This window comes from Chaetura pelagica, unplaced genomic scaffold, assembly GCF_000747805.2.
Source record: "Chaetura pelagica isolate M959 unplaced genomic scaffold, ChaPel_1.0 scaffold123, whole genome shotgun sequence".
NCBI classification, from domain to species: domain Eukaryota; kingdom Metazoa; phylum Chordata; class Aves; order Apodiformes; family Apodidae; genus Chaetura; species Chaetura pelagica.
Genome location: NW_009953295.1, coordinates 5,525,429 through 5,548,501, shown reverse-complemented (window position 1 = coordinate 5,548,501; position 23,073 = coordinate 5,525,429). Strand labels below are relative to the sequence as shown.

Here is a 23,073-nt window from a genome sequence, read left to right as displayed (position 1 = left end):
TTATAAAACCATTTTTCTTCTTCCATCAAGTAATATCTGCAGGGCAGCCTTAAAAACTGACTACTCTTGGCATGAAGAAGACCTTTTCTTTTTTTTTTTTTTTCCCTTTTTAATCTGCTTGTTTCCCTTCAGCTGACAACATGAAAACTCACATTTTCAAGGCCCAGTTCATCTGAGAGTCTTGGTATCAAATTAAAGCAGCTATAAAGAGGACACAGATGAAGCACATGTTTGGATATTTCCTTATCCTGAAATGCTTATTAAAATGTTGTCTGTGAGGGTAATTCAATTTTGTTCAAAACCAGAAGAGATGTTATCTGGCCAAACACGACTGGTGAATAGAAACACGAAGTTAGCTTTCGGTTTAGCTTCTATTATGAGGATGTTTTTATTATTTCAACATAACCACATTTTGTTGGTTTGAGAAGTTCACTAAAGGAAGGAAAAAAATCTGAGACAAGCTCTCAAAAATATGTAGGATGCTTCCACTATGATTCAATTACAGAAAGTAACACAACTTAGAATTGTTTAAGCATAACTACCTTTGTGTAAGAAATATTTACTTTAAGAAAACTTACAAAAAATCACTCTTAGAAGGATCTGCAGAAAGAAAAGATAAAGACTTCAATGCTTCTTGTATTGAATTATAAATTATTCTGAATTTATTTAGAAAGAACTTTATTATAAGCTATTTCAATTCCTCCTATTTTTTAGACATAGTGGAGGAAAAATGCAAGTACATTTATATGCGTCTTTAACATAGGAATACATTTGAAATACACTGTTTTCCACTTATAATGTCACATACCTTGAAAAACAAAACAGATGTTTCCTACAAAAAGTCAACATTAAATCTTCTTGAAAAAACCATTCAAATATGTAAAAAAGCCTCCTAAATGTTTAATTTTAAATTGTGATCACATCACCTAGAGCTTACTGTGTTTTTGTTAATGCCATGCGACAATCTAAGAAAATAAACCACAGTTTTCGTATATCAATGTAATATCTGTTAAAAAAATACTGATCTCAACTTATCTATTGTTAGTTTACAAATAAAAATGTAGATAATTGTAAATTAGGGTAAGCAAAGCATGCAAATCTATAGATTCTATATCTGAATTCCTAGATTAGCATTAAAACCAATCACCGCAACAAATACCTCAACAGTATGCCTTGTGTGCAGAAAGGAAGCGATACTGAACATTCAATGCCACAACTGTAAGGTTTTCGGAGAAGCACCTGTGGCAGTTTCAGCAGTTTCTATATGGAATGCTCCCCCTTTCTAGGATTACTTGAAAAAATCAAGTCAATTCGAATTACGTAGCTGTAAAACATTGACATGTGTAGTTTTTACAGTTTCAGAATCTTCTGTTTGATTTAAACGGGCAATGGTGCATAAACAGGAAACTTATATCATAAGGGATCACATATTTGCAGGCAACATTAAGATTATAAATTACATCAACATACATAAAGTGCTGTAGCACATTATTCAATATGTAAGCCATTATCATGTGACCACCTTTACAACAAGATACTAAGCCTTTTATGCCTTTAAAGCATTATTACTTAATCCTGAAACCAATTTGTCAGTTCGTTTCTGAAATCTATATAGAATGGATTAAAATTACCGGTCAACTCATGGCTTCAATTACTTTAAATTTAGTAGGCTGTATCTCAAAAGAATTAGTAACTATTCCTATACCAAAATTAGCAGATACAAGGATTAAAACAAAACAAAAGAAGAAAGAGAAAAAGATCAGAACACTAAAACGCCCACAGTGAGAAAAAACCGTTTCCTATATAAACATCAGTATGCTAGTCTAAAACTTCTAAAGCAAAATGATTTTAAAATACTATACTTTAAGTGTTTTAACCCTTTGGTGTCCAAATACAAAAGCTGTGAAATAGACTCAAACATGTTGTTTGGGTTTGTTTTTTTTTCAGATTCCAAGAGAAAAATATTAACTGAACAGACGTGTCACTGCTGGGGACAGCTATAAAAATTCATGCTAGAATTACATAATGGGCATTTATAAAAGCACAAGTTGGTGCCAAGTTTTTATTTCACAACAAAACATGTGGCAGCTGAAATTATTTCAGGCTTTTAAAAACAATAGTTTCTCAGAACATCCTCCAAGATCTTAACAAGTTGAATATAGGAAGCTCTTATGAGTGAAGCCACTTTATTTTCACATAAAAATCAAAGTTCACTATGATTTATGCAGCTATAATCAGCTCCTCGATACTTCAACTCACAACTGAACAAATGCTGACAAAAGAAAATTCCATAACCATAGCAGGCAACATAACAATTACTACAAGCATCACCATCAGGCAGTGCTGTATCTATATTCCAATTTACATGCTTTAGAAAAGACCTCAAAGAGGGCACTTTGATTTTCAGTATCTCATGTAAAAATTACTCACATTTCCAAGTAAACTTTTGCCTGAACAATACAGGCCTATCTGACTTTGATTGGTATCAGCAATCAACAGTATTTTTAAATTCATTATCAGATTGAGTGATTCCTAAACACAACTCACAAACCCAAGGTGTGAAAACTGTTTTAAGTCTTAAAACAAGTCTGATCGCAATACAGATTAACAGAAAAGACCTTCCCAACTAAAGCATTTCCTAGATCAACAGCAAATATCAATTCCAAGTAACCATCTTTTTAGTACTGCAGCCACTTTTAGTCCAAAGACAAGAGTTACTTAGTCAACCAACTTTATGAAACTTTATGGTAGCTGCTGCTACCATATTTCTAGAAACAGACCTGACATTGCAGATAAAGTTGCTTACAGTAAGGAAAGCATTATGGAAGACTATTAAGCAAAGGTTCAGTGCAAACTCTTGACTTGAAAAGATAAACTCCCTTGCAATGCGTATTCTGTCAAGATGCCTTTAGAAGCAAATAAAATCGCCCTACTTCTCCTTAACATACTAAATGAAAACAAATAAAAGCCTAGAATTAGAAAAATTAAAGCATGAAAGTGCCTCTCAAATGTGCTAAGCATGGAAGAAAGTTCAAGGGATCTAGTACAAAAAGCACCAACAGTAAGAGCTTGGGAATAAAACTAAAGAGGTAAATTAATTTTAAAGTATTTTTTTGTGCCAAAAGGAGGGAAAGAAATCAAGAATGAAAGGACTAAATGTATTAGATGGATTCGCTGTTTTCCTCTAATAGGCATGGAGAAGGAAGCTATCAAACTACACCAAATTTTATTTTTTGTGACTAAAACAACTTGATGCTCTTACTCAAGCAGACAGAACACCTTTCAGATTAAGAAACTAGTGAAGTGCATAGAACAACTTTAAATGAGCTTCACAAGAGTTTTTTCAACTTAGATTTTCCTCCATTTAAAAGAAAATTTATCTACCATGTATGAGTTTACATTGAACAAGATACAAAAGAGTGGACAGAAGTTGAAACTTACAGAGAAGTAACATTTTTCCTAAATCATAGCTGCCAAAGCTCTTCAAGGTTTTGCTACACCTCCATGCAAAGATACATCTTGTAACCTGTAGCACATGAAACACATGAGAAAACTTTTCTGACCGACTCAAACATGGTCTGGGCCATACCACAACTGGTTAACGTTTTTGTCCAGGTTCAAAGTTACCAGCTGAACTATGACCAACTTCACTGAAAGGACACAAACTAAAATAGCAAACAAAATCTGAATCAGTGCAGCAGAAGTTAGAGCAAGCCCGCTGCAATTAACAATTCTCGTCACATATGTGGTCAAAAAGCATCAGCAGATCAAGCATAGCACCTGTATAGATCCTCACCACCATCAGCAGTCAAGACTAACCACCGGAACTAATCAGACTACTGCCTTTGGGGACACTGCACGTGTTTCTTCAGCTGTATCTAACTTCTGCTCTGGCCAAGTTCCACTTTGTAACACTTTCATTTCTCCACCTGACATAACTGCATGCTCGTTTCTGTTGCTAGTAATAGCTTATCTTACAGGAAAAAGAACTATCTGAAGGGAAGCTGCACAATGAACATTAGCACAGTATCACACCTGAAGGCAGATCACTCCCAACAAAAAATCCTAACATTTCTGTCAGAAATCTGAGCTACCCTCATTTAAAAGTCTTGGTAACACTTCAATGTTCTTTATCCAGCTCTTTTCGACCGAAGAAAAGCCAAGAAACCAGTGATATAAATCACAAAGGCTCGTCACCGATGAATAGGCTCCCCTACCAAGCTGTCCTATATCCTGTGAACTTCCTTTATGTTCCAGAAAGGTCACAAAATACCATCGCTTTAATGAAGGATTTAACTTTATTCATAGAAAGTACAATCTCTCACACTCTTCTCAATTTCTGAACTGATGTCAGTAACTATCGTTGCTATTCCACCCCCACTAAGAATAATCCAGTCACAAACTGAACAGGAGCTCCGCAGTAAGAGTCTTCCTGAGCTTCCTGTAATTACTCAGAACAGCTGGAAGTGTGAAAACTACCCTTTTCCATCCTGGTTTACTGTAAGATTGAGCCTCTCTCCAACCTTCTGATTTATCAGTTACCCATGCATATATGTTCTGCTTCAGCATGAGATTAAATAAAAATTACTGCCTTACTTCATGATCACAAGCTCCTACAAGCCATGCGAAGGTCTTCTACAATGATGGCAGTCAAGCAGGAAAACAAACATGGAAGAAATCAGCAAGCTTTATTTGTAATTATTTTGAACTGAAATGTACAAATGAGTTTGAATTTGCCTTTCCAGAAGAATTTATGTAAGATGGGAAAGGAAGAATTAATTCCAATACCTGCAGCCTCCGTACTACAGAATGGTCACTGCAAGAAGACTACAGTGATGGCCCTTAAAATGCTTGATACATACAATTAGACAAGAACAACCATATATTTTCTAACTATACTACACCGTCTAATAATCCAGCAGTTTAACTATCACGTGGACAGCAGCCAGTCAGGTTTACAAACAGATTAATGTATGAAGCAGTCTGAGTTTGAAAAGTACCAAGCAGATTATGTAAACATTAATATACCAATTAACAGATAAGAACCACTCTGTTGAAAAAGCACCTAAAACCCCGTTCCTAAACAAATAATCAGGAAAAACCTGAAACGTTATTCTCAAGATTAAGTTAATGACCATATGAATGTAGGATGTTGATTCTTCGACAAAGAATCAATGTAGCAGTAGAGCCTCAAGTAAGATGACAGGGTAGTGGCAATTGACAAGTATGTTAACATCACAAATGGACTGCAGTTGAACACTGGAAGTTTGGTAGTCAAGTTAGCTAGGTAAGAAGAACAAGTAAATGTGGAAAACCTACAAGTATCTGCTAGGATTTTAAGAAATCATGAAGAAATCTAGAAACTAATGGAGACCTTGGAACCCTGAGACCCTTCTGAAGAGCAGGCTATTACAGTTTTGCCTCCACACGGAAAAGGAACTGAGAGTCTGTGTCTCAAAGGAATGGCTGATTTCTGTGTTATCATCATGAAATCCACACATTTCTTCTGTCTCTTCACTAAAGCTGAGTTTCAGAAAATCAGGAAGTCTCAAAAGTACAAATGAGATAACCAAAGCTGAGGTATCACCTGAGTGGCCATCAGTAAAACGTGGAACAGAATTCAAACAGAAATGTTTCACAAGGATTTCACAAAGGGCTAATCCAGCAGCACCAGAAAAATTCATATCGGACCAAATTCTGTTATGGGGATTGAAGAGCAGTTGTGAAGAAATTAATGATGCTTTTTTTTATTTTTTAAACACCATGATGCAGTTTGTGACAAAGGAATTTGCAAAGAACAACTAAAATTAATCCATTGCCAAAGAGTCAGAATAAAGTTTTTTGCTGAAGAGCTAAGTATGAGATAAGGGACATTTCTGGCATTATAGAAGAGTGAATTCACACACTGAGATGAATGCAAGACTGTTTTAATGAGAAAGGGGCTGAAGTGTTGGCCCAAACTAGACCAACATCATGTGAATCTGTCATCTTGTAGAAACAGATGTACTGGTATATTTATTCCATCATGTCAGTTATTCTCCTCAAACCTGCAGAATAGAGTGTAATAAACCTGAAAGGAAAGTGTCTCTTTGGGGTCTTACAGAATCCCATCACAATATGCCAACTAGTTTTCCCCAAATCCTTAAGATTTCTGGCAGGCAAATAAAAAGCTTTCCCATGCTACTATTCAAGAATCTTGACCAATAAAACTCTGAAGCAAGTGTTTGTGTTCAACTAGATGGATGCCAAGGCACATCCCACCCTCCACAAGTGGTATCGCTATTTATCCCAGGATAATACAGTGTTTGAAATTTTTCTCCTAGCTCTAAATCAAGTAAAGAGGGAATATATAACTGTTCAAACAACAGTAGCAGAAGAATTTCTATTCAGAATTAAGCGGACACAATGTACAAGTGACCTGCATGAAAATAAGTCATGAAACAGAAAAAGTTTGAATTAGTATGCTGCACCTGCTTTTTTTTTTAACTGAGAGTGTCCTACATTTATAGCTGAAATTTATTTATTATACATATGCTGTGATGCAATCTATGTAACTATATCAATACTCAGCATTTCAAAAAATAGTCTAAAAGAGCAAAACAAAACATGGCACCAAGAAGGCTTTTCCTCCATAAAGAACTGTGGACACTTGTCACCATGATTAATAAAATACAACCATAGGTAAATTGCGTAATTATGCTTTTTAGTGAAAATCCAGCAGTTACTATGGATACTTTAACAGCTACTATCCACATTAATAAGTCAGTTACACAGCAAACCTTTTCACTCATATGAGGACATTGTGACCACCTGCTTCCCCCTCTTCAAGGGTCCTTGAATATCATAGTTAGTGGAGCAACCATTTTTATGGCTGTAGGACATACTGTGCACAGAATATGCTTCGGCTAAAATGAGAAGGTAAATACCACAAAAAAAATATCAAAATATTTTCACTAGGGTACAATTATTTTTTAATATTATTAAAATTTACACAGGAATAGAGAACCAAATTCTCTCTCATCAATTAGGAAAACAATGCAACAACTTATCAAAATTTAGAGACTGCAACATATTGTATTTTTCTGAGAAAGCAACACTAACAAGCCTGAACTAGAACAATCCAAGTAAAGCAATTTTATTCAAACTAAAATTGTTACTATTTTATCCTTACTGTACTATTGTCAATATTCTTTTGCTTCCAATATAACTAAAGGAGGGAACAAAGTAGAAGTGAGTTAAACACCGATAAAGATTACACTAGTCCAGATAACTTCATTTTAACAGCAGTATTTCAATAATGGCTCACTAATAAAAAGATATTTCTTGCTAAATTACACTACCGCTTACTAGTGTTCATTTAATGATGACATCTTAGCATCCCTGTTTTACTTTCTGTGAAAAACTAGGGATGGTGCAATATTTGATACAAACTGGAAGTATCAGGTGTAAGGAGTGTATTTGACTATTTGCAGTCTCAAGGGATATTCTCTGCATCTTCACATAACTAGATTTAGAGACTGTAATTGTATGAAGAAATATAAAAAACCTGAATTAGGAGATCTAATCCCAATTTAAAAAGCTATATTCAACATCAGTACAGATCAGCACTTCAGTTCTAGTTAGTGCTTAGTTCTGTAATCAATAAAACTCTTCCCTTCCTCTTGTGTAGTCAATTATCACTGGATAATATATGGCTAAAATCCTCCTTCTCTTCTGACTGAGGACATAAAATGAAAGAGTCAAATTTTTCAAAGCACCCAATTTTTCAGGATGTCACAAAAATCAGAAAATCAACATAATTATTAGAGATATGGGGCCAATTTCAGATAAGTGAAAATAAATGTCAAAAGCACATACATGGATTTGGCCTAATTTAACAGACTGAGCCTGGAAACTATATTCCATGGAAAAAAATCTTCACCCCAATCAGTCAATAGCTAGCTCTCTCTAAGGTGACAGGGCCAAGTCCTGATCCTCTAAATGGCTAAACATGTGTTGCTCCAACAGCCTATTACTTTTACATCTCTGGTTTTACCATTTCCTATATAGGATCTGATATTTAATTACCTTAGAACTTGTCACAAGTCCACCCTACTGAAACACAGATGGAATTCAAAGTTAGAAAACTGAGAATTCAAATTATTTCCTGTTCACTGACACTGCTATAAACCTGCACTATGTCTGCTGCAAATAGCTTTGGTCAAAGGCAGATAACACTCCAAGTTTTACAGGAATGTTGTGCCTATAGCTTGCAAATACAATGTTTAAAAAGCAAAATTTTAGTTCTTCAAAATAAAATTGCAGCCACATTTCCAACCTCTGATACCACCTCCTATGCATGTAACACTTCCTCTTCTTCACAACACTCTTCACTCACTCATATCACATAGCTTATGCAGTTCCACAACTTCTCATTTGATTACTTTGTAAAAAATCACAAGATCACATACTAATTGATGATGATAATTCAGGTTTGCTCAATTCCACAGTAAATTTAAATTCAAGTTTACCTTAAGATATCTGAAAGTGAGTGTAAAATGGGAATTTATAAATTTAATACTGATTGTCAATAACAAGACAGCTGCCTAAATCATTTTTTTATGAAGCAATCTCTATATAAAGCAATTTGTTATCATTAATTAAAAAGATATTATATGTCCTGAATACTCTATGATACCTTTGAAAGAGTTTAATTTTATGGTAGATTTATCCAGGCAGCATTACAAAAACAGTAAGATGGAAACCAAAGGGTAAAACAAGAAATTAACTAAATTAATCTTATTTCACTTATGACTTAAAAGTTTCATATTGCAGGTTAAAAAACAGTAACTAGTTGCAATTTAAGATAAGGCTAGTTCTAATTAGAACAAATTGCTAAAGTATTTACATCATTATAAGCCATAGAGCTTATACTCAACATTTCTAGGTGAAAACTGCGTCCATTTTGTCCATGCTGTAAGTTGCAAAAGTTTTAAGATTTTTCTGAACGTTTTTGCAGTACATAAACCTTTGAAGAAAAAAGTTAATAGGGCAAATACACAATATACTAACAAACAGTATTAAACTAACCGTGAAGAGTGTGTATTCTATTTTGCACATGTTGCTCTTGCATTGTTTTCTGTATTTATTCACCAGTGCAAGGTGTGAACTTGTAAAAAATAACAACACACCATGTAAAGTGTGTAATTTGAGCTCATATGACCAAAGTGTGATAAATATTTCAATATATCAGATATAAATGCAATACTAATGTAGCACACTGGTAGCACTTAAGTGAAATAAACTTTATAACTAGACATGCAAAACATCTTGGGCTTCATTACATTTGAACATGTCTAGTTGCCTTCTAATCAGGTGTTTGCTGTTTTGACTACTCTTTCTGACATTAGTATCTATGTTTACTGGACTAAGTTAGTTAGCTAAACACACAACAACCAACAACAAAAAAAATACCTCACTTACTCTATTTGCGCACCATGAGCCACAAGGGCACTTATGGAATCCATACTACCAGATCGTGCTGCTTTATGAATAGGAGTTTCACCAACATAATCCTGTGAAGACAAACTACATTTTGTCAAGCATAATCTTTAAAGAAATTTAAATCTTACTTTTACATTATTCACTTTAATTAAAAGAAAGCAGATATATACAAGTAGTACTTATTAGCTAGCAAATGCATCAGATACTTTAAAATAATAAAGTTTGCAGTAGGCTGTCACAGTACATTAGATATTTAGCAAGTAATAATGCTAAGAGCATCTAACTCACAAGATGAGCCCTGTCAATAACTAGGCAATCAGTAGTCATATTCAGCAAAACTTCTTTAAAACACCCACAACATATAGCACTGTAACAAGTTACTCTAACACCTTTATTTCCTAACACTTTTGTTTCCCAATGTGTTGGAAAACTCAAGCCATCTTGAATTCAGAGACAGAATGGCCAAGTTTGTGGGAGTATATTGCTTTCAGATCTTGTCCAGACACTTAAACAGTCCCATATTGCTCCATGAATATTCCCCAAGTGAGGAGAACATATGCATAATGCTATTGTAATACAAGCATGCTCAGAGTTCACAGGCCAGATCTCTCCTGAGACATACACACTGACTCCTACCCTATATGCTTTTCTTTTCTCATTCTTTATCCATTTATATACCCCATTATTGTTAATCAGCACAACCAATCATTTTATCTTTTCATATTATGGGCAATCATACTAGGAGCAGCATACTGTTTTTCAGGCAATTCCTCTCTACAAACTAGCTTCAAAGGTAACAGTGAGAAGCTACAGTAATTTTATAAAGACAACTGGCAAGCAGCAGGTGGATTCCATGCATCATGATCTACAGGCTACAAATTAAATTCAGTACTAAGAACCTAATTCAGTATTAAGACCCACAGAGAAGAAACTTTAACTAAAAACTGCCGTTGAAGTAGCAAGTAAATGTTTGGTTACTAATTTACATGACTTAATTATCAGTCAAAAAAATTCAGTGCATAGAAAGTTGTTCCCCCCCTTTCTCCTCATCTTCTTTTTCCAGCTTTTGACAGACTTCACTTGTATGCTGCACTGATATTAAACATGTTTTAACTGTATATGCCTAATCTTTCCTTCACCATTACTTTTATTCAAATATCAACACTAGCTATTAAATACAGCACCTTTACTGACTCACCAATCTTCACACACAATGGTGTTCCCACCACACTTTAGCTCTATTTGAAATGTGAACATATTTTGAATATGATCATACTATCATCTTGATAGAAGTGTTCTAAATTGTCTGCCAAGCTTCTGAGAAATTACATCACATCTTTTAGACCACGTTAATATAACCTGAAGATAAACGTTGGATTATGTGCTATATACTCTCTAAATTTTATAGTTGCCAATTTTATTTCACCATAATTTTTTTTTATAACAAGTTACAAATTCACTACGAAGACAGTTTACCAGTGCTTAAGACATACATTCAGCCAAACAGCAAACCACGTAGCACCCCCAGCAGGGAATAATAATGGTACCAAGGTTTACCTTCACACAAACTAAGGGAAATTGCTGAGAATCACACAAAGTTTCAAGACAGAAAAGAGCAGAGATTCTTGGAACCTTTAATTGTCAGAAAACAGCTACGCGGCCCTTCTTCCAAAATGTCTCTCTGTAGCTAATGAATAGAAGACTCTGTTCCAATTAAGTTGATGTAGTTTCTTCTTCTCTTGAAGTTACAAGATGACAGATATTTAACAGAGGACACTTTTTTTTAACTATCATACATGGAAATTAATTTGGCACTTATTTATTCAGAAGATTTTCTTCACACTGTAATACATTTTCTTATAATGGAAGCCATCTCCGATTCATCATTTTGTTACTTTTGTGTCTTTTTGCTAAAGAGGCAGAAGTGTAGAAGAGAAGTAATTTGCCTCTTTCGTTCAGCATTAGTATTTACAGTCCCAACTGCACCTTAGAAGATAGTAATTCCGTATCAGGTTCAGTTCAGAGAAAGTTAGCTCAACTAGCTTTGTGTCTGATGAACATTACAAATGTTTTTACTAGCTTAATACCCACAGTAAGATCTAGAGAACTGAATTAAGTATTGCTGTGGGGAAACACTAGAAGGATGAAAAAGGAGTTTTACAAAAACTAAAAAGTAGCTAACAATCCTGCCACAAATAACCAGAAATAAATTATATCAGAAGGGAATTTACGTCTTGAAAAGGGCTTCTTTCAATCACTGGTGCAGAAAAGCAAATATCTCTTATCTAAAGCTAAGGAGCTGAGAAAAGACTTAAGAGAATGACAGGATATGCAGATTTAGATTTTTCTAGCATTCATTTTAATTACAGCACCTAAATTGTAGTTATCACTAATGTTATAGTGTTATGTTATATATATGTTATCTTATATATTCTTTTGAAGTTCTAAAATAATTTCCCAGCTCTATGAAGAAATTCCCTCTAGGCTATGAGCTAGAGTGAAAGAAAAAAGTAAAATTCTCTGCCAGTAAGGAAGAGATTTAAAATGTACTTATTTTTCAATACTTCCAATATCATGCATAGAGGAAAATAAGTACTCTATGAACATCAGAACAATTCTGGTGCGATTCAACAATTGGAATGGATAGCACCAAACAGAGAAAGCAATATATAACGAGTTTTTACCAAGAAACTTCTTAAGAGTAGGTCAGTGTCAAGATTGCTAGCACATTTTCAAGCAAAGAACATTGATCCTCTCTCTTTTTTGGTTATGCAAAGTTGCTTTATTTTTGAGGGGCTCTACAAATTCCTAATTATCCTCAATACTACCTTGTAAGATTTTTTATTTCCACAGTTCCCTTAAGTGCTCTCGTTTGATACAATCCACTCTGCTATAATGTCCCACAAAGGTAAACAACAAAAACTTGTACAGGCCTTTCATATTTGGAGAACTTCTCGGGGTCCCCTTTACCCTCCTGATGTAACACTGCACCAACAGCCCAAACTTGTCTCACAATCCCAAAGTGACATTGTAAATAAGTGAGCAAAAAGACCAATTAAGTTTTATTGACTTAGCATTCAAGACAACACAACTGTTTCCTGTTGTGGAGATTAAGTATTTTGTGTCTAGTACTCCCGAAAAGGTGACAAAAAGAGCAATGAGGTATCATAGGCAAGTTTATGACAGTGAGTGGCAACTCACTGCCACTGTCAAACATGTTCCTCCCTTCCCTTGGAGGAACATGACTATCCTTTTGCAAAGACAACAACAGCCTTCTCTATAGAGCTTGAGGGCTTGACTAGACTACCTCTGACTTACTACATTTTACTGCTTAAGTATCTAGCTTCCTTCCTCATTCTCTTTCTATTTCTGTGGTCTATGAGTCTTTTTCTTAATTTTTTTCACTAAATCTATCTCAGCTTCTTTAGTCAGTCTGCATTCCCTTATTACACTGCTTAACCTGAAAAGACACTTCCTCTACTGATGAAATGTTTTTCTCGAACTCTGCTTATTTCCAGGTATTTTTTAGATTGGTTTATTTTTTCAGTTCAATTTAGAGCCATTTTTCATCCTAGTTTCCCTCTTTCTGTCTTTTTGGGATACAAATTTCTGCTCCTCCAGTTGAACTCAAAGGAAATTTCCCATTTTGTTCTCCAGGTTCCAAGTCTCTGGATTCAGCTATTTCACTCACTGCTATCCTCACACCCCTTTCATTAAAAAAGTTACTTACCTGCAAAACCAACTTTAAAAAAAAATAATAAAATAATCCCACATGCACACTCACACTGAAAGTTTTCAACTATGTAAACTGGTTATAGTTGGGACAGACTTAACTTTCTTCATAGTAGCTGGTATGCTGTTATGTTCTGGATTTGTGACCAAAGCAGTGTTGTAACACATCGATATTTTAGCTATGAGTCGGTTGTGTGTGTGGCAATTGTGGGATTTTTTTTGTTGTAGTGTAGCATTTAGAAAATAAAGCAACAAACAACACAAAAAAAAACAAACAAAAAAAATCAGCACGATTTTAATTTTTTTTTTGTTTCCTTTTTTACCTATGAAACCATCCTTATCTCAACCCATGAGTTTTCTCACTTTTCCTTTCGAATTCTCTCCCTCAGCCCACTGCAGGGGGAAATGAACAAGCAACTGTGTGGATCTTATGGGCCTAAAGGGTTAAACCACAACACTGTGCAGGCACTCCTACAATACTTCTAGTATAGGTATCCGACTAACACACAGCAACACTGTTTTACCTACCAAAATGTAAACTAACTCCATTCCTTAACTCAATTGACTGAATTTCAAGTTCCATCAGTTGACTACATTTCCAAAAGCTGTTAAAATTTCTTAGACCCAGCACCCTACCCTTTCAGAAGACAAAAGCAGAAGCTGGAGAATACTGAGTATTTTTCTTCAATCTTCGCTAAACAAGCTTTGAATACATGATGGTTTCTCCTTCACAATGTTTAGTACAGATGAGAATTGATGGAATTGTAATATATGAAAGGAATGAATGGTTTTCTCCTCCCACTATCAGTGTGTTTACAGTTCCTGCTAGCATGGGTAGTCTACCTTTCTGAATCTATCCAGCATCATGGCTACATGACAGTAACTGGCTGGATTAAAAGTTAGCATCACCTGTAAAGATGCAGTGTGTCCTATCTCTTCTCTTTAAGCCAGGCCACATAACTTTTTTCTTTGGCCAATCAACAAAGGCAACTTGCAATAAAAATGTTTAATAGGCTAAGACTAGAGGGAAAATACGTTACTCTCTTGAGTCCACTGCTGGGTAGAAACAGGCAGCTCATTGCTTGGCACTTCAGCTTTTTCCTGTGAATTTTTATGGTGATCCTGGGTAGGGGGGGGGGGAAGAACTGCCCACTGATCATTAAGAGACAGATGGCTCTATCCAGCACATATAGTTAGGTAAGAGGGCTGGGCATGAGAGGATATACTCACAGAACTTGATTTGGGGTGCAAGGCACAGTTGGGACAAACAGTTTTCAGCATTTGTCCTTCATTGCTGCTGCCTCAGACATGTCCTGGGCAACAGTCACAAGCACCAAGATATGCATTTTCAAGTTTTCCTAAACTTCAGGGCAGGCAGCATGGGCTATCTATAACACAATACCTCAGGGCAGATAAGAGAAAGCATGCATGCAAATTCTACTGAGTACCGGAGGTTTACGGTAAGACTGAGAGACTGGAGTGGATTCCTTTTCAGAAGCTATCCTTTTCTTTTTCCAGAAGTGATGGGTTAGTCTGTAGCCAATGACCAGGAATCAGTTTGGAAGGAAAGTTTTACTAGTTTAAATATCAAGTACTCCCAGATCTTTCTCAGCATGTGTTTTGTATCCAGTGTCCATGGAACACTTGTCCTCACACAAGCATTAGCCAGTGACTATGTCTGTTTGAAGTACAGCATCAGTCAGCGAGCTGGAAGGAACAAACAAAATACACATCAGGAAACAGTGCTCCAAAAGCTCAAAAGTGTGGGTGGAAGCCCTATGTGATCACCTGGAAGTTAACTAAGGAACAGAAATAATTCATTAAGCAGTTCAAATCAAACAAAAATAGTGGAATTTGACTGCAATTCAATAAATAGCTGGACGGAACTGGGGGCAGAGTAAAGCATGCAATATGCTTTACGTAGCCATGTATAAAAATTCCAAATATCTGTGGGATGAGTATCACCATAGGTATCACCACAGTACACTGTCTAGCTTTCAGTACTCATGTATGTGAAAGCAGTGTGATTGACTAATTGCATCTTAAAAGCTAAGATTTTTTTGTTTTACCCCTATTTAAATTAACTAGAGCTATCTCTTCTTTTATTGTTCAAATCAAACCTAAAAAAACTCCTCTTGTATATTAAATTAATACTTCTGTGGGGCAACAAAAAGTTACTACATATAAATATAATTTGAGTCTACCATTACCATCACACAAGGCTACCACAGTGTCAACTCTCAGTACTGTATTAGTGTCCTTTACCTGTCAATACCTAAATCTGTCCTTAAGAGTCTATATCATACTATCACCACACTCTCTGAAAACTTGCGAGCCACAGTACTGTTCCTCCTGTGGAGGACCGCAGAACCAATTAACTGGATTTGTTCTGGTGATAGGCAACCAATTTATAAAGACTCCTGAGTCACTGGCTAGTCTTTGTGCCTTCTTTAAGCTGGAATGAGTTTCCTGCCTAATTTTAAATCTTTATTATACTGCCTTCTGCTTTCCTTTACAGTCATCTGTATGTTGCCCTCTGCCCATGGAGAGATCTCTCTGCACTCTTCTCCTCTTCTTTTGGGGGGCTAGTTGCTAATTTCTTCTTTGCTATAACCTCACTCACTAGATGTGATTTTTCCCCGCATCATGTTCCAGGACAGCACGCTTGTTCTTCAACTCCATTTCAACCTCACTGGTCAGTTCTTCTCTTTATCCTTATAGTTGGAAACTTTCATTCTTCTCATTCATTCATTTTCATTCATTCTTCTCTTCTCATTTAGCAGCTATTTGTACATCTTAATCCTGTACATGTCACGTTTCCTCTCTAATCACCGTTTCTTTACATTCTTACCTGGTGTCCAGATGCATTTATACTTCTTGTATTTTCTCTTCTGAAGATTCTACCACTATGCAGCAATAACTTATTGCATAAGTTACTTTTGTCAGGTATCAAGGAGAAGATGCGATCTAGAGCCTCTGCATCCAGTCACCTTCATTGTTTCTACAATTCTCCTGGTGTCTCACAGCTGTTCTCAATGCATCAGCCTTCTTTTCTGAAAACTCAACACAAACTTCCCCATTTCTTATTTTTGCATAGCTTAAAAAAAAAAGAACCAAACTCTAGAAATGCAAATGTTTAAGTTCTTCAGCAGATTTAGGTTAGCTCTTATGCATATAAAAGAGTCTGGCCATTAAATATTTTAACTATGATGCAAGATTTAACAGACCAGACATTTTATGATGTGCTGTATTACAGCTTTTAGTAAATGCGTATGCTGTGGTACTAATTATTCTCATAAAATATTGTAAATACTAATTTTGACTACAGCTACAGAGGCACACATGTATGCCCATGCATACATAACAGACCTATTCAGTACTACAAACATTTGCTCGAGAAGCATGATAGTTTAAAGCCCCTAATTCTGTTACTGTAACAGAGTACAGCAGTCCTTTACAGGCATTCTTCTATATTAATGCACTCTCTGCTACTAAATAAACCATTATCCATACTCACAGTAAAATAACAGAAAATTATTTTTAAAAATTTAAAAAATCACCTATTCAATCTTTATTAGTAAAATACATGTTTCTGATCTTTTGCAGCAAGTTAACAGAAAAGCTAATAATCTTAATAAAAAAAAAAAAAAAAAAAAAAGGGAAGACAGTATGAAGCCAGATTCATCTTAAAATACACCATGACAGGTCTTTCTACTTAGGTGTATGACAAAATCATGAAGTACCACAAAGGTCTCATGGTTCTGTAGGCAATGGCGAGTTTTTAAATTCTTAGCATATTTAATCAGTAATATGTTCCTCACTGGTCTTTTTTTCTTTCCCCCAAGGAGGCATTACAATTTCAGACAAGAGTACTTGCTAATGCCACCAACACCACAGCAGCAGCGTACCATTTTGTTCAGGAAGTAGCAAGATGTCAAATCCTAAAGCAAATGTTTGCCAAACCTGTGGTGGCTTAAAGGACATTTATTAGTTCTATCTCTACTATAATGAAAAAGGTCTACAACTGATAATTAAATTGTTTTACTTCAGCTGGTATTAAAAATAATGTGTCTGTATGTGAATATTAGCAGCGTACATGTAGTAAAAAGACACCAAGACACCCCTTCCAAAACTATATGCAGACATGAAATAAGCGTGCATCCGTACCTGTTTGTTTATGTTGGCCCCCACTTGAATCAACCAATTCAGGCACTGTGGATGTCCTCCAAAAGCAGCAATGTGGGCTGGTGTTTGAGCAAAACGTGTTGTACTGGCATTTACAGAAGCTCCAGCTCTTACTAACTGCATTAGGCACTCCAGCTTTAAAGACATGAGGGAATAAAACCAAAAATGTTACACAGATGCATTATGAAAATTAGTATGTGGTAGATAAATAGGCAAAATCTAGGAAAATGAAGCTTACTAGTGACTCTACATGGATTAAAAATAAAAAATAACATGAACATGAGGATTTTCCCCCCTCCTCCCTCCTTTGGTCCTAGGCCATACTTGGAAAGTACATGAGTCTCACCTCCCAAAACTGAATTCTAACACTTGTTTCCAGGATGGTGAAAAGAAGGCACAAATACCTCAAAACTAACTACAAGAGCTATTTGGTTCACTTTTGTTAGGGAGAAAGAGTTGCTGATCCAGCAAAATTGCAAACATGATACTAAACAGGCATGATTAGGTAACATTTGCAGAAACAAGTGTTGTTAGGAGATACATGTATTCTCATGAGAGTTTAGAGGAAGGTAAATCAGAAAAACACAAAACTTTCAATTACTTTAATGTTTTCCTAGGGTGACAGAAGCAGATTGCTAATGAAAACTAATATTTTTAATACCAAGCTGAATCTATAAAAGGAATAAACTATTTTCACCATTTTCCTGTTATTACAGCTGAAGAGCAGTTATAAACAACACAGGTTGCACGGTTATGGCAATACCAGAAAAGAAAATCTCTCTTCACTTTCAAAAAAGTGCAGCATTTTGTCATGCTATATTCTGACTTTTATTTTCCCATCATACTAACCAGAAGCATCAGATATCCAGCTACTATTTTTAAATGTTCATAATATCACGTTTGTAGAAGCTAAGCAAACCACAGCCACGATGACCTCAACGTTCAAAAATAGTTTAAAAAAAAAAAAAAAAAGCTCCTTTCCTGTCACAGAACACTGTATTTTTTAACAGGAAAAGGAATATACTATTCTAAAGTAAACAGTTTAGTCTATGCTTCCATTTACTGTGGTTAGAACACAAAACACCACCACACACATCTGACAGCAGAACAAAAAACCACCACATTGACTCAAGGCATTGGTTCATATATATGTATTAAAAAAGTAATCTACTGGTCAGTTTCCCACGGTTAAAGACAATGTTTACTAGCCATACCACAGATATGGAGTAATCCGTTCATACTACTGCTGTATGGCAGTCTCTCTTTTTCTCTAACCTGTAAATTCCTGGTCTTAATTAATTATGTAAACATGACAGAAGTACCAACAACTGTAGTGAAATATTTAATATTAGTTTTACAACTACATTGTTAACTCAAATTGCTTCCTCTCCCCAAGTAACTCAAAGACACACACATGGAGTCTACCCTTTAGGGTACACAAAAGTATTTTTTTGAACTGTAATGGACATAGCACTAGACATAGGTGTACCGTTAACTCCCTGACTACACTAAGTAAAAGAGTGAGACCATGAATAACTGAAATATTGCTGTATTAATGAATCTCTGGCCATAAACCTCAACACTACCAACAAAAAAACTACCTTTTCAAAAGCAAACAAGTACTTTTAATTAAAAAAAAAATCAATTAAAAAATGGGTGTAGGAAAATTTATTATTCTAATACTAGACTAACCAGATATATTTTGTACTTGCTAATACAGACTTTCATCAGTGTTCACGTTAGCATGCCAAATATTGCTGTTAAACATTAATAATTTTGGATAACTGTAACACTGTAATTATGAATAAGGGTTGTTACAGAAAAATCACTCCAGCTAAACCAAAGAATCCTCAATTATAAACGCAAACAAAAAATAAAATTCAGCCAGTTTTAAAAACTATTACTTTAAATAGAATTAATTAAAAAAACCTTTAGACAAGCGTTACAACTTCAAGAAAGAAGACTATTTCCTCCACCAAATCTAGGCTGAAAGAATTTCTGTAATTAAACAGGTATTATGGACCATCAATTGAATGGGTAAAAACATTAGTACTGGTTCACAAACATCATCTCGTACTGTTTAAATCTGTTTTATAAGATCGCTGCAGGTAATGATTACCTACACAACTTTATGTTTAAGTGTTGTTTTTTTCTTGGGTGGGTTGCTTTATTTTTTTCATTATCTCTTCTTTTAACAATGAAGATTCTCATTAAAAGCTGAAGCACTGATCTTCTGCATCACAGCTGTAAGAAAATCCTGCTTCTTCCAACAGTACGGAAGAATGAGGTAAATTACCTTCATGGATAGGAAATGTCAACATAAGGAAAAACAATGCCTTCCTTGATTATTTATGCTTGAGATCAGGGGACACAAGTCTTTTTTAATTAAATAACCTTTCAGAATATATTTTCCACTGTATTGTTATACCCAAAGCAGAGCTTAAACTGACTTAATGAAGGAGGAAGACAGGCCTCCACACAGGCCACAACACTAGCAAAATACCAAGGAAGAGAGGCATCTTATCTGTACTACTTTTCTTCCAAAAGAAACAGAATGTACTTACTACTATTTTCCTTCCTTTAATGTAAACAAGTCAAACGGCAAAATTAAAAAGTAGGAAAGAGTACAAGCAAATAGATGTGGTCAGAGAAAATACACGTGCAAGTGCTTAAGAAGAAAAATGAAATTATGGTTAGTATAAGACAAAGTGAATTAACAGTGACTTTTATCTTTTATGCAAGCCCTTCATTTTCTACGTCTCTGGTAGCTTTTTAGATTGTTAACAATTTTACATGATGACCTAGCTTCTCAGTAATCTACAGAATGCCAGCGTAATTTAGGGCACTATATAATTATTTCTAATTGGAATACAGCAACTCTAATGGGAATTAATTTGTATCTCTGGGTATGAGCACTTCTCTGTAGGAAGGAAATATCCTGCAAATGCAAACTCTTACCAAAGATGCTCAACTCAACAGAGCAAGTAAATCTGGACTTGATGCTATCTTTAAAAGGAGGTCCATTCTGTCATTAAGACTCTACATATTGCAACCAGAAACACTAGTCCTATGCAGCTTTACTCTAAAATGATTTTATAACTGTCCTTTGATACAATGGGAGCTTTCTTCTATATTCAAACAACAGGTAAGGAGAAAGAAACATCTCTATACTGCTGAAATTCACCAGCCCTAGACTGCTGCTGTACATGCATGACCTGTTTACATTTCACTGCTTATAACCATTTTTTTCCACGAGGACTTACTCAGAAAGGAACTAAATAATTTTGTCATCTGAGCCTCCTACAGAGCTGTGGTTAGAACCGATACATGTCTGATGGCCCATGCTGCTAAATGGCCCTGATCAGGACAGCCATGAAGTTCTGTCACCATTTCATTTTTCAGGAAGAGAAAATCAAATGAGAAAAATCCAGGAAAAAACCCCACCACAAACAAACAAAAAAACCTTAAAAGAATCTTGTACAGTAACTAATAATGAACATATAAGAAATTCATGTTTTACAACTCTGATACTTTGAGAAATTAAAGACCTCTCCATTTGGAGTTTTGATGAAATCTTAATTTGGAAAAAAAACAAAACACCAAACAGGAACTCACAAATAGAAACATAAGACATGCATATGAATGTCTCCTAAGAGCAGCTATTGTTTCACTGTAGCAGTCCTCTGTTAACTGGTGAAAGGTAAAAGTATAATTATGCCACACAAAGTCAGTCGACTTTGGGATCTAATTACATTATTGTAACATTTTCAAGTGTGTTGTCTGGTCTGTGGCTTAGAGAAAGGAATGCTAACTAAACAAGACCACAAAATACACACGTAACTTCCATAAATCCAAAGTGCCTGGATTGTGTCACAAGGATTGTGTCATTTTGTAAAATGCTAAGTTGTACAAAATGCATTTATAGCCTATGCTAACTCTGCATTTCACTTACCAGGTATTTCCCTCTTGCATACAACAATAGAAGGTAAAATTTTCCTGATAGTCAAGAACGAACACAGCAAATACATAGTATTCTTGCAGCCTGACTTGTTCTGTGTTAAGCTGCTTCTGTGAGAGCCTCTTCAACAGAAACCAGAACATACACAAAACCTCACATAACCTAGGAGCTTTAGTAGAAAGCTCAAGAAGCTTAAAGGCGAAAACAAAACAACACACGTATTGTCAAGACAAAAGCAGGACTGGTATAAGCATGTACCCAAGAGAAATTCTTAAGAGATGGAAAAACGAGCAGAAGACTAATGCCAAATTACTATATCCACATTTTCTATGAATGTACTTCATGATAAAATTTAAGACACTGCACTTTTTTTTTTTTCCAGAGTGGAGGAGATTATTAGCGTCCTTCTGAACAGATAAAAAGCTGCTTTAGGTTTTGAGGTTTTTTTGTTTGCTCTTGTTTTGTTGTTGTGCTTGGGTTTTTTGTGGGTTTTTTTTAGTTGTTTTTTGTTGTTTGGTTTTTTTTTACTGAAGGACTACTTAGCTACATTTCCAAAAGGTTTCTCAAACAGGCACTGTAGATAAGATCACTTGACATATAAAAAACATCCCTTATTGTACTTTTATAAACCATGAAAACTGCCTAAGTACGTTCCTTTTCCTCCAGCACACAATCAAAAAAACAAACAGAAGGATACTGGACTTGGGAGTAAGAACAAGAACAAAAGCCCCATAAAATCACAAACCAGTCAAATCAATGAGGGAAAAAAAAACATCTCAACCCTCTAGGCTGGAATTCTGGAACACTCACTGCATTAGAAACCCTAAAGGCCTACATAAAAATCAAGAAATTATGACACCTCACGTCCTTGCACTTGAAGTTACAGATAAATCAGAGAAGAGAGGTGCTTTAGAAAAACCTGGGTGATTTTTTTTTTTCCACTGACTGTTTCTTAAATATCTATCAATTTGAGTTTGTCAGTCCAACGAAGGAAACTATAATTTTATTTTGAAAATGATACTAGGATTCTTACACAGCATGGCTTCAAACACTGTCAGCTTAGAAGGACCGCCGTTGTTTTTCCATAAAGACTCAAAAGGAACTGAAGGCAGATGTTTCAGGAATAGAACAGCCTGTTTCAGTTGGAAAGGACCTACAAGGGTCGTCTAGTCCAACTGCCTGACCAATTCAGGGCTGACCAAGTTGAAGTATGTTGTTAAGGGCATTGTCCAAATGCCTTTTCAACACCAACAGACTTGGGGCACAGATCACCTCACTAGGAAGCCTGTTCCGGCGTTTGAACATTCTCTCGGCAAAGAAATGCTTGCCAATACCCAGTCTAAACGTCCCCTGGCACAGCTTTGAACCGCAATGTATCTACTTCTTATGTTTTAATCTCTTCAGCATTGCAACGATGCCAGCGCAGTTAATTCCATACTCGTGCCTGCGTGCGTATAAACGGCAATTAATTTTTCGTACTGAAGGCAACAGAGCGCTTCACAAGCACAAACATCTTCTTCCGAGACTCCTAACGAGGCCGGTAGTCATAACACAGGCACCACAACACAACAGTCTCCAGGTGTGGAGCCGGAGGACGATAAGGAGCACGGCCGGACCCGGCAGACAAAAGCAGGCAGCGCGGCCGGGCGCTCCGGCGGGGAGAGGCGGCCGCGGCCCCTCCCGCCCCCGCCGGCCGGGACCCAGCGTGGGAGGAG

General features: G+C 35.8%; 1 protein-coding gene across 1 annotated transcript in view; it reads right to left on the bottom strand.

Moving 5' to 3' along the window:
* The window catches only part of ANKRD10 (ankyrin repeat domain 10), a 30,922-nt gene extending 13,375 nt beyond the window's left edge, over positions 1-17,547 (bottom strand). The window contains exons 1-2 of the mRNA XM_009997918.1: positions 17,383-17,547; positions 9,463-9,554 (exon numbers count right to left, since the gene is read on the bottom strand). Of these exons, the coding sequence (XP_009996220.1) occupies positions 9,463-9,554; positions 17,383-17,547 (257 nt within the window). The remainder of the gene's footprint in view (positions 1-9,462; positions 9,555-17,382) is intronic.
* Between the last annotated feature and the right edge of the window lie 5,526 nt (positions 17,548-23,073).